We start from the raw sequence: 12,151 nt of genomic DNA, 5'->3' as shown, positions 1-12,151 counted from the left end.
TTTTAATATATTAATGCTTATGCTAACACAAAATAATATAAAAAATTTAATTCATACATAAAATATTAAAATTTTATAAAAGCTTTTATTGCAAATTATATATTATTATTATTATTATGTTAGGAGCATTGTAAATTTTTATTAATTATTTGTTTAATTTCATTTTTTTTATTTTATTGCAAATTATATATATATTTTTAACAAGGTAAAAAAGAAAAGGATCGGAAAATAGAAATATAAAAATTATAATTTTCAACCAAATGGTTTTGATTTGAATTTCATTTTTTGTTTTTTTATATTTTTATTTATTATATATTTTGAATATTTTATTTATTATAAATAATTTTAAATAAAAATATTTATGTTTTATTTTTTTTAAATCAATGACGAAGTATTCTTCAATTAAGAATTATCCCCGCTTGGAAGTAATTTTGAATTGTATTTATTATTATTATTATTATTATTATTATTATTGATTCATTGAATTATTATTTATTGATATTTTATATTATCTCAAATTTTGACATGTATTATTTATTTGAATAAAACATTTATAGCAATAAATAAAAGCAATCCTTAATCTTGCATTTTGCATTTTTAACACACTATTAAAAAAATTGCAAGGGTAATTTTGAAATAAAGCAATTCTAGAAGCTTTTAAGCGTCTTTTCAAGCTCTTCTCATCTTTCCTCAATTGTTATATGAAGTCAATAGTGGCTTTTCTCAACCACCCTCTCAAACTATAAAGGCTTTTCTTGACAAAGAATTAACCTTTATGAATATGTCAAAATTTGAGTTTTTTCTCATAAGTCTCTTTTGGATTTTGTTTTGAGTTAATCTCATGTTTTTTATTTTTTATTATTTTTTTAATATAAATTTTTTTATTATTAAGTTATAAATATTTTATTTTCATTGTTCGTTTTTTGTTCTTTTGATATTTTTTTGAAATGAATTTTGATTATTGATTGATAAAGTTAAGGGTTTAATTGTTTTGATTGGGGATTTTTTTAATTTTTTTTATTTGGGTTTTGATTTGTTTTGTAAAGTTTGGGTTTTTTTGTTCAAAGTTGAGGTTTTGATTGTGAGAAATCCCTCAATAGGATTTGAGGATGCTTCTGGACAATGCTATTGATTCGCTAATAAACTGCGCCTTTTCACAATGTGATAAATTCGTTCTAATGTTTTAAATATAATATGCTTTCTATTTGTCTTAATTTGATGTTTTAAAACTTTAATGCATGCATCCGTATTTTTCTTCTTAAGTGCATCCGTTTACATATTAACATTTGTAAATGGCTCAATCTCTTTATCAACAATATTAATCTACAGCAAGCTTAATTTGTGTGTACAAAATGGCCTTATTCTCTCGCATAATAGTTTAACTGGATCAGTGCCTGATTTTCTATCTCTGTTGTCATCATCAACCGTCCTGTAAGTGAATCAAAATTGCTAAACTTTTAGTAATTAAGAAAATATCAAATCCCATTTCCTATGCCTCTGTGATTGGTAAAAATTTCCCAAGCTGAATTCCAGCTAAGTTGCCTGAAAGATCAAAGCAGGGTTTGTTATCACTAAGATTCGATTCTCGTAATTAGAAACAACATTAATCTGACTTATAATAATGCAATATCTATAATAACTCAAGGTCTCATTGTCAAGTAAATTAGGATATACCAAGGGATCAACAATCCAAGAAAAGGATATGCAAAAGAAAAGAATTCACTATTTATAATGTTCAAATATGCAATATTTTTGGTAAGTTAATTACATTACAAACTTAATATAATCGAAAGGTCTGATTATTTGATATTTAAATTTTCTTTAATTTCTTGAGTTGATTGCATTTATAATTTCTTAATTCTATCTAATTATTGATCCTTTTACATATTTTGATTTGCTTGAGTACAACTTATTTTTTCATTTTTACTATCATTGTGAAATTAGAAGTGGTGGAGAATCAACATGTATTAAACTCCCTTATCTTTAAATTCCTTTTGTATTGTTCTACAGACCATAAGTTACATGATTGAGTGTGTTGTTGGTCAACGTTCTTTCTGGAATTGTATTTCAGGTGATGTTTTGATGACAATTTTTTAATCATAAATGCAAAAGCCTTTGTTTTGATGCCTTTGTTATCACCTTACAAACGCAGTTTTACAGCCTTATGTATATATGATGTTGCAACCTAAATGTCTAGAAAGTGAAAAAATCGTAGCAATCAAGAATGTTTTACAGGGCAAGAGATATAAACCCCTGAGTTGCAAACAATGCGCCTACTTGATCATCCCAATGTTTGTGTCACTCATGCACTGCTTCTTTTCAACAACCGATAAGGATGAGCTCTATCTTAATTTGGTGTTTGAATATGTTCCTGAGACAGTATATCATGTAGCAAAGCATTATAATAGAGCAAATCAGCTAATGCCTCTGATATATGTCAAAATCTATACTACCAGGTAACAGTTCCAAGCCATCGACATATTTTACTTTAACCATATGTAATAGTTACAACATGATTTATACTTAGGACCAACGCATACAAAAAGTGGAGAAGAATATGTTTATGGGAATTTCACGAAATATAATATACTTCAATGGCAATACTATCATCATGAATGCACTTGTACATGGATTATCATAGTTACGTTGATTTCTGTCACCTATCCAATTGATTTTCCCATTTCATTAAGTTAACAATTTTTTTTATTATCTATTTTAAAATGCCGTTGCAAAAAAGGCATTTTAAGTAATTATTAATTTCTCATAATCCAATAAGCAATAGCAAAATAGCATATTTCTTTGATTTCTAAGTATGAAAAAAGCGGAAGGATGATATTTGCTCTTTTTCTTTTTGGTTTCCACTAACTTTTCAAACTTTATGTCTCTTTAAATTTTAGCATGTAAATTTTAGGATTATCTATATATTAAAATATTTTGGCCGGTGAAATCAATGTACTTACTAAGTCTTTTAGTTGATACAATATATTATTGAGAAAGAAAACTACTTTAGAGTCGTCAATTTTAGACATCAAACAGAAATTATTGGATTCTCTGTTATTTTTAAATTAAAAAAATAAAAATAAAAATATCACCAACTCATCCGTTTTCGTTACATAATTAGATTTAATGCTAAACATACAAGAATTATATGTTAATAAAGCTTTTGTAAGTATCTCATATGTGATATGTTTTTGAAAGCAAATACTTAAATATATTTATGCTTGTTTTTATTTATCAAGATATATACAAACACTAACACTATTATATATTAACACATTATTTCATAATTATGTTGATTTTTATTTGTGAGTTTAATAATAACCATACCGCAGCGTAGCATAGGTATAATCCTAGTTTATATATATATATAAAACTAGAGGTGGATTCAAATGTTTTGGTAAGGTCTTTGTAAACATCCCTAAAGATTAAAAAAATTAAAAAATTTTAAAAAAAATTAATGAGATTGATAAATCCATCCACAATTATATACATATTGTACGTAAACATCCCCAAAAAAATTCTGAATCCATCGTGAAATAAAACTCAATAATTATAAACATCCGCAAAATACCAAATGACAGTAGAATTTATTATAAGATTTTGGAAGGGTGGTGGGAATGAATTCCCGTCCGCTAAGATGTGATTTTGACATAGGACCCATATTTCCATGGTGTGACGGTGCTTCCAAATGAAGCTTCAAAGTGGGATCTGTCTAAGTTTGTTGAGGATAATAAAAATGGATAACAGCAAAAGTCTGTGTATTTATCCGCAGATTTCATCAATAATCCCAGAAAAATGAGCTGAATGCGTGCATGCTTTAGAGATAACACTAATGCAGGGAAAGCAAAGCAAAAGTTTTGTATGTCGTAAAACTGTACAGCAAAACGAGGAATCCTTTATTCTGTTACAGATACCAAAGACACTTAGAATGCGAAAATATTGCATGGAAAGTATCTGTGAGTGTCTGGTGTGGGATGATTTTATCACCATGTTAATTAAATCACTGTGGTGATCTTGAAAATGATACACATCGCTACCTAATATCACAGGAGTTTTAACTTAAGAATGAGAATATAATTAATCATATCAATGCTTTGAAAAAACTGTAGATACACTCAGGTAAACCAAAAACAAGCATACAGCTATGAAACAGAAAATAAATAAAGGCTCACCTTGAGGCTACAAAACATTTAACCAGCTAGACAGTGTCAATTCCCTCCCACTAGAAAGGCTGATAGGATGTCAACTACATAATTACTTGATCTTGACCTTCTCAGGAAGGAACCACTGATAGTTTGTGTTCAATGAGTGAGTGAACCCCAATTAATATTTCTTTTCAAGCTATTCTGAATTTGTTGACAAAATATTGGAATTTTCTGATTCTTTTAGCTTGCATTTGCTCACATTTCTCCGAACATAAACCTTTATCCTTTTCTTTGGGAGTTCCCTTCCATGCGGCCCTAGATCATTCATCGAATCTTGCACTTTGACCGATAGGGATACAGCTGCCTCCTCACCACAAAAATTAGCTTCATTGGTCTTTATTTCATATTCTAGAAGCTTTTCTGGTTTCTGAAATTGCTGTTCATGCTTCTCCTCAAGTTCTTCTAAATGTTCGGAAACATCAAAGGAAGTTTTTACTTTTGGCTGAGAATTTTGTATCTCTCTCCTTGTATAAAACTTAGCAGGCTTCTGCTCATTTTGATTAAACCTCTCAAATGTAGTCACTTGAAGATCTGCAGGCCTTTGAGGACTAAAAGGCTTAAGCTGCTGTAAAAGGATCTGCCCCGACTCCCTCGTTTCAAGAGATGCTGATATTGAGTCTGTGTGCAACTTATGTGCCTTCTGGTAAATATTTGTCCCTGATTGTGGCGGCAGTTGTGCGGGCAGAGCACAAACAATAATTGAATTCCTTTCTCTGTGGTGAAGCTTCCTTTGCTGCTGCCTCATATGCTCTAAAGCTACCTTCTTTTCCTCTTCTAATAGATGCATAGAACACTCCCGAAGTGAAGTCTTTCCATCTCCGTCACAAGGGAATACCAGCATCTTGGCTCTGATGCCAATTTTCTGGTCCTGTGGGTGGCCTTGTTCAATAATCATCTCACCTTGTCGAAGTTGCTCTTGTTCTCCAACAGATTTCATTACTCCACTTCCATTCTTTGGTTGCTGTTGCCTCTCCTCAACATATTTCTTCTCTTCTTCCATCATAGGCCGTGTATCATCCTTTAATACCTTTTCAGTTCAATAAAGCATTAAGTGTCAATAAGCTGTTTGTAAAATCCTGTTGAAACTTCAATCACAAATAAATTAACCAACACAAAAATAAGTGAGCTAGTGCAGCTATATATCCCTGTTTACAACCACAAAGTAATTAAAATCAGGGAAAAGTATCTTCTCAAAAACAAGGGAAAAGTAAGTTCACAGACGCAATGCCCAATTTATATGAAAAAAAAGTACCAGTTTGTCTTAGGTTGCAATATGTGACATGAGTAATCACTGGAATACTATAAACAGGTGTAATATAAGATGAACCACCTTTATCTGTTGTTTAGTCTTCTGTGGTTGCTTTCTCTTTTCTCCTCTTTGTTCTTGAGCCAACTCAGCTAGCTTCCCTTTTGCTACATCGACTTCTTCAACCAATTCAATTTGTCCACTGAAGTTTTGACTTTGTTCTTGTACCTTTTTAATTAATTCTTGTCTGCCTTCCTTTTGTTCTTCAAATCTCTCTATTCTCTGCTCACATGCTTTCTTTTGATTATTCACTTCAACACTCTGTCTTTCAACATCACATCGATCCTCATATTCCTCAGCTTGATCACCGTTTACCCCACTCCAGCCATCAATAGCCTCAACTTCTCTCCCCTTGCCTTGGACCAAGGTTTGATCTTCCTTCTCATTTCTATTTGAAATGTTCAACCTATGACTCATCTCTTCTTTCTCGCCCCCCAAATCAACATCATCTACATGGAGCATATACCGTTCATTATCGACGCATACGATCTCTCCATTCCTACAAAGCTTCTTCAAATGATGACTCAAAAAACTAGCATGCCCCCATGGTAAACCCTCATACTCGTTCTCTAAAAACCTTGATATTGCCTCCTCACTTGACCCACATTCCTCATTTAGTTTCAAAATTGCTTGCTGTATCATCTAAATAAGTAACAAAACAAGAAAAAAAAAGTGAGAATATAAATAAGCAACGACAACATAAAAATGACAACGCTCAGTTCCTATCATTACTGAGCTAAAATCATGAATTTAATTTTTCTTTAAAAAAGAAACAAGAGCATTGCACAAGTTCCTTGCCAAATGCCATGTCATTGTCTGCATCTTTTGGCTTCCCAATTCAATAATCTTCTATTTAAGTCTATAGAAAAGACATTAATGGATGCTGGCATTTGCAGCAGAATACGATAAAATCATCATTAAAAATTCAATAAAATTAAAATATAATAACAAAATTCAACATTAACCTACAGGATAGTGGCAAGGCCTTCGTCCCCAAGACAAATAACAAAAAGAAAAAGGCAAATATCAAATTAAAAAAAAAAAGAAAAGAAAAGGTGATTCATGGTTACCGAAGAGTAAGGAGGGTGAATGGGAGTGTGAAAAGTAGGAAAGAATTGCAGCAAGCGAAGGTGGACGAGGTCAGGGTTTATGGGCATTGAGGGGTTTGAAGCAGCAAGCTTTGAGAGAATTGCGTCCTTAAGCCTGCTCCTTATTTCCACTTCGTTACTACGACTAATACGCATTTGCTCAGCTGCTGGGTTTTGGGTTTATCTCTGATTTTTAGTTTGCCAAACTTTGGCTGGACTCTTCCCACAAAAACCAGGCGTTCGCTACCGTCGTCACCTTTTATATAGGAAACCAACCCAATTTAATATCTCTGATTAGGTTAATCAATCTTCATTATTAATTTATAGGGATTAGGATTTAGGTTTTTTTTTTTTAATATTCTAAATTATATAAAACTAAAAAGAATAATTAAAAAATTTAATCTTATAGCTGGATTTGTTATATTTCTTATTTCTCATTTCCTTTTTTGGTTTTTAATTTTTAGAAATAAGTTTCTATACTTGTTTTGTTTTCTTATTACCCTATATATTGACGTTTGATATTTTTATTTTATTTGATGTATTATTCGTATAAATTTTTTTAATTTTACAAATGAAATTAAAACATTGATATATGTCTTAGTTTTAATTAATTTTTTATTTTTAAATATATATGTATTATCTTATTGACTTTATTTATAGAATTTAATTTTGGTCATAAAATTTTAAATTTTCAATGATTTCATTTTTTCTTTTTCTATCCTGTATTTCTAATTTATATTTCTTTCCATTTTTTCTTATTTATCTTATTATGATATTTATTGGATATATTTGGTATATAAAATTATGATAAGATAAGATAAGATGATATTATAAATAAAATTAAATTAAATTATTTTATTTTATTTTATGTTTAATATTTGTAAAAATTAAGATAAAATAATTTATTTATTGGTTAAAATTATTTTATTTAAAATTTATACAATTTAAATTATTAATGTAATTTTTAAAGATATAACTGAATATATAAATTCAATCTCATGAATTAAAAATAATTTTTTTCACTTTAAGAGGATTTAATCATTTTATACCAAAACAATGATTAATCCTTTTTATAATCTTATTTTTTTATATACAAATCAAATATAATATAAAATAATTATCATTTTATCCTATCAATGATCTTATATATCAAACATAACCATCAATCCTCAAATTAATTTAAATTTCATTGATCCTTCGATGTTAGTTTGGATTCCATTATACATTCAATGTTTGCATGCACGATGATCTTCCATTATTCCAATACTATGTTCAAATCTAGCAATATATGGCGAGCCTTCAACTAGTACTATAATATATATATATATATGTACTTTGAGAGGATAAATTGATAAATGCATGACCAAGAATTTTCCAAAATATCTTTTGTAATTAACATGTTATAAGCTTCTCGAGGAAATTCAGTAATGAAACAGTGCTATGCAGCTATGCTATAGGAGAAAGAAAAAGAAAAATACAGAAGGTTCAATCAAGCAAAAGATGATCGCAACTTGCAAAAAGTTCAATAAAAAACCAGGAGCATCATATATCTTTTGCACAAACATTTTATTACAGCGAAACAACCATCTAAATTTAGAAGTTCTAACTGCCATATCCATTTACAGAGAGAAAAGATCGATCAAGAGAGTCCGGATATAATCACTACCAAGAAAAAAAAAACATGGAGAGAAACCTACAAAAACACACCATAGCATTCACCATTTTGTTGATTTACATTTTGCGGCTTTGCCTTTGTCACTAATGTGAGGCCTGAAGGTCTTCATAACTTCTTCATATGTCGGCCTTTTGTAGTCGACTGCCTGCAACCGATTTGTTAGACATCTCATCTTAGTAAGCCTTTTCAAAGGGTACTCATTTATAAAAGTTATAATAGTAATTCTAATGCCGCTACTGCACAATACCTGCTCAACAACTTCTTGAGGGGTTGCCCATTTCCACTCAGCAAATTCAGGGTCTGCCTCTCCATTTGCTAAGTTGATCTCACTCTCATCTTTTGTTAATCTCATAAGAAACCTGTCGGTTGTCCCAATCTATTGTTATCCCACAAATCATATGAAAACATCACAAACTCTTATAGTTTCTTCCTATGTATTTCATGGCCCCAGGTAAAAAATGACTACGGTGATCAGATGGGATATAGCTTAATAATGAAATTAAATAAATGAAAAAATAAAAAGTAGAGATTTTAGAGCACAGGTTTCATGCACAGATTTTTACAGGGAGAGGAAGTAAGAAAAGGCCATATATTTGTAGATTGTACTGACCATTGTTTAAATACCACATTAATACTAAACAAGCATTTTATGCCTCTCAAGTATCAATTGCTTTGGTAACTCATGCAGTTGGTCTCTGCCTTTCACAATAAGGATGCAAGCATAACAAGCATTCACACCCAAACATCAAAACTATCAGCAAAGTAATGAAAATATACTTAAAAGAATTTAACCAAAATGTTTACAAATTTAGAGGGGATATGCATGGCTAGCCACTAACTCTATATGAGGATGAAAAGAATAGCTAAAACAGCTTTTCTTACCTGATAATGATCAAACTAGTCCTTGTAATCACATATAAAATCCAATAAAAGAGAATTTTATCATGAAATAGTTTGAGTTTACTTTTAGAGTTTCTTTCAACTTTTAACTATCAAATGAAGCGACTTATATACCCCTGAAGGAAAGTAATTAGAGTATGACTCTTGGCTCACTCTCTGTCTACCAGTGTTTCTGAATTTACTAGAAAGAAAAAAGAACAAAAGGTACTTGTATCATATCTCAGTCTAATCCAATTACCACAGACAGACATACACACACAAAAAGAAAACATATCCATGAGCTTCTCTTGCAGGAACAAATTCAAAACATTCTACATCCATATATTTTATATATCTACCAACTACCACATCTCAACACATGGTGACCTTCCATAATTCCCGTCAGTTAAAGTCCAGCAGAATGCTGCCTCAGATAGGATATTGAGACAGGAGAATGCTGAAAAGAACACTGTTTCTTTATGTTGCTAAAGATAGCATGTGAGCTAGTTTAAGAAATGCTCAACCACTGTCAGATAGCCCATGCAAGTGTCCACATGATTCATCATAGAGTTTCAGTTTTCCAGGTGTATACTCTCGCAAAAAGGTTTTCCCAAACTAGAAAATGCAACAGTTGCTTTCCTCCTAACACCCAATATAATAAAGAAGAATACATAAATTCACAGAAACAAGGATGATAAGTATGCACGGCACATTAAAAACTAAAACAACAATTTCAAACCAACATGACTTTCTTCCAATAGATGAGCCCACCTAGATTTGAGTGTCTGTGGTTGGATAAAAGAGAGAGGAATGAGAAGAAAGGAGAAACAAACCATTTCTGTGCCTGCCCATGCCATTCACCTCCCCAGAGTCTATTTACTTTGGCCTTAACAGCAGGAGGAAAATCATTCGTCAACCAATTAGGAACCTGCGAAACCAAAATCTTAATTAAATGTACAGCAGCAATTGGGGAAGAAAGAAGTTAGAGACAGAGAATTGAGGAAATTGTATTTAACTAAACTTTTGCTTAGAAGTTAAAGAATATAGCTTGAATGCTTTATACTTTTAGAAGGAATTGTTGTTTCCAGTACCTTTTTTAAAGTGATTCTATAATTTGAAATAACCATATGTGTTCGATTTCTCTTATCTTTGGAGACAATACATGAAGAGAGAAAATGTTGATCTGTTCTCTTTTTCTCTATCTTTTGCCCAAATTTCTTTGCTTTTTGACACATCAAGACTTTAAATATACCATTCATGCTATTGCTAAATAAACAGTGACTTTGGTGTTAATAATTCTACACTTAGATCCATGTTATTTACATTCAATACTCAAATCTCTGAAGTTGTAGAAAAAACTGTAGCATAACAAGACTATCTTTTTTAACAAACCTCAGCAATAATTTCAGCAGACACTACGCCAGTTTCTTCTCGCAATTCTCTTATAGCTGCATATCTTGGCTCCTCACCATCTTCAATACCCCCCTGAGTTTGTAAAATCCCAAAATTATAATCAATTAAGCTAGCCCTGACATATGTGCCATCTTCAGAGATGAGGCCATCACAGGTGAATGCAAAATAAAGATTTTGATTGTCTAAAAGAGAAAGAAATATGCAGTAAGATAAGAAGACGTTGATTCTGCTAACATCAAAGACTCAAAGACTCAAAGACACTCAAATATGAAAAAAAAAAGAAAAAATACAACTGACCGGCAATTCATTTCTTTTAATTAGCCATGTGTTGATGTGCTCACTCACATAAAACTATAAATACACTTTGGTAAAACACGTAAAAGCATACAGTTATGAAACAGAAAATGTACAAAAGGGCTTCAGTTAGGAGGCAATGAAGCTATAGCCGGCAATACAGAGATAATTTTCAGCCGTTGGGGTCTAGGAAGACTAATATTACGCATATGAATTGTGTAATTACTCAGAATAGCAGCAGAAAAAAAGAAAGAAAAAAGAAAAGAAAAGTGCTCCAGTTTTAACTAATAATTGAAGTTCCATCAAGTAATGAGGCTTACAAAATAGAGAAAATCAAACAGGATAGTACCTGAGGCATCTGCCAGGCTCCTGGAACATTCAATCTGGAAGCTACAAAAATCTGTAAGGAGAAAAACGAAGCGTATTCAGCTTTCTCTACCCATATATTTCGCAATAACAGACCTCAAACAACCATTAAAAACAAAAATTTTCATTAAAAAAAATGCAAATTCTAACTTGACTTAGTTGAAGCTCAGGCTCCGAAGTCCAAAGCCTAGAAGCTTTTTTTTTTTTTTTTTTTCATATTCTAAACATTTTCTAAACAAACCAACAATGGGTTTAATACCAAAATCATTCTCACTTCTTTTTTCATATTCTAAACATTTTAATCAACAAACAGTAAATAAAAAAAAACTCTAAATTATTCATCTCAAAAAAGAAAAAATCTAGACACATACATCCGAAGTTGACTTAACTAGAATTTTGGTAACTGGATTTCAAGTACTGTTTTTATTACTATTTTAATTTTTCTGTGTTCTTTTCAGGCCATTTGTCAGCTGAATCTCCTCTGCTATCTCAGATGAAAAAACTCAAACAAACAAAAGAAAAAACAGAACCCAAGAAGAAGTCAAGAAGGGTACCTGATTATCAGAGTTGATAAGACAGACACCAACATTGGGGCGGTAACCAGGGGGCAGTCCGTCCATTCTTAATTATTACTACTCTTTCAATTTTTTTCAGAGCAAAAAAAAAAAAAAAAGAGAGTAAATGCTGTATTCAGTTTCAGGAATTCAGGGCAGATCAGAAGAAGAAGAACAAGAAAATGAAGTAAACAAATGGGTTTTCTTTTTTGGGGTTGGGGGGTTTTATGGGAATGAGTGACGCTGACCTTGAGCAAATGGTGAAAATGGGGGATCGTTTTATAGATAGGTAAAGTCCAAGGTTTGCTGACTCTTATCCTGCGCACTCTGCCCCTCTGTTCAGGTTGCTTTTTCCGCTTTTTATCATTATG

General features: G+C 31.2%; 3 protein-coding genes across 4 annotated transcripts; 1 reads left to right on the top strand and 2 right to left on the bottom strand.

Moving 5' to 3' along the window:
* The first annotated feature begins 1,908 nt into the window (after window positions 1–1,908).
* LOC149518687 (shaggy-related protein kinase epsilon-like) lies at window positions 1,909–11,821 on the top strand. Its single transcript, XM_089760639.1, has 2 exons — window positions 1,909–2,456; window positions 11,685–11,821. The coding sequence occupies exons 1-2, from the start codon at window positions 2,173–2,175 to the stop codon at window positions 11,698–11,700; spliced, it is 300 nt and encodes a 99-aa protein (XP_089616765.1). The 5' UTR covers window positions 1,909–2,172; the 3' UTR covers window positions 11,701–11,821.
* Window positions 4,053–6,905, bottom strand: LOC111282083 (uncharacterized). Its single transcript, XM_022870011.2, has 3 exons — window positions 6,582–6,905; window positions 5,536–6,153; window positions 4,053–5,232 (listed from the first exon to the last, which is right to left on the bottom strand). Exons 1-3 carry the CDS (start codon window positions 6,753–6,755, stop codon window positions 4,342–4,344), a joined length of 1,683 nt encoding a protein of 560 aa, XP_022725746.1. The 5' UTR covers window positions 6,756–6,905; the 3' UTR covers window positions 4,053–4,341.
* Window positions 8,121–12,039, bottom strand: LOC111282489 (nudix hydrolase 25-like). Of its 2 annotated transcripts, none has more exons than XM_022870598.2 (6): window positions 11,781–12,039; window positions 11,210–11,260; window positions 10,546–10,638; window positions 9,987–10,081; window positions 8,522–8,633; window positions 8,121–8,419 (listed from the first exon to the last, which is right to left on the bottom strand). In XM_022870598.2, exons 1-6 carry the CDS (start codon window positions 11,844–11,846, stop codon window positions 8,315–8,317), a joined length of 522 nt encoding a protein of 173 aa, XP_022726333.1. In that variant the 5' UTR covers window positions 11,847–12,039; the 3' UTR covers window positions 8,121–8,314. The 2 variants fall into 2 exon arrangements, with proteins under 2 accessions (XP_022726333.1, XP_089616764.1); XM_089760638.1 differs by lacking the exon at window positions 11,781–12,039 and adding an exon at window positions 11,598–11,617.
* Window positions 12,040–12,151: the final 112 nt, after the last annotated feature.

This window comes from Durio zibethinus, chromosome 5 (assembly GCF_047325235.1).
Source record: "Durio zibethinus cultivar Kanyao isolate XHJ-2024 chromosome 5, ASM4732523v1, whole genome shotgun sequence".
Lineage (NCBI taxonomy): Eukaryota > Viridiplantae > Streptophyta > Magnoliopsida > Malvales > Malvaceae > Durio > Durio zibethinus.
This window is presented reverse-complemented; position numbering and strand designations above follow the sequence as displayed.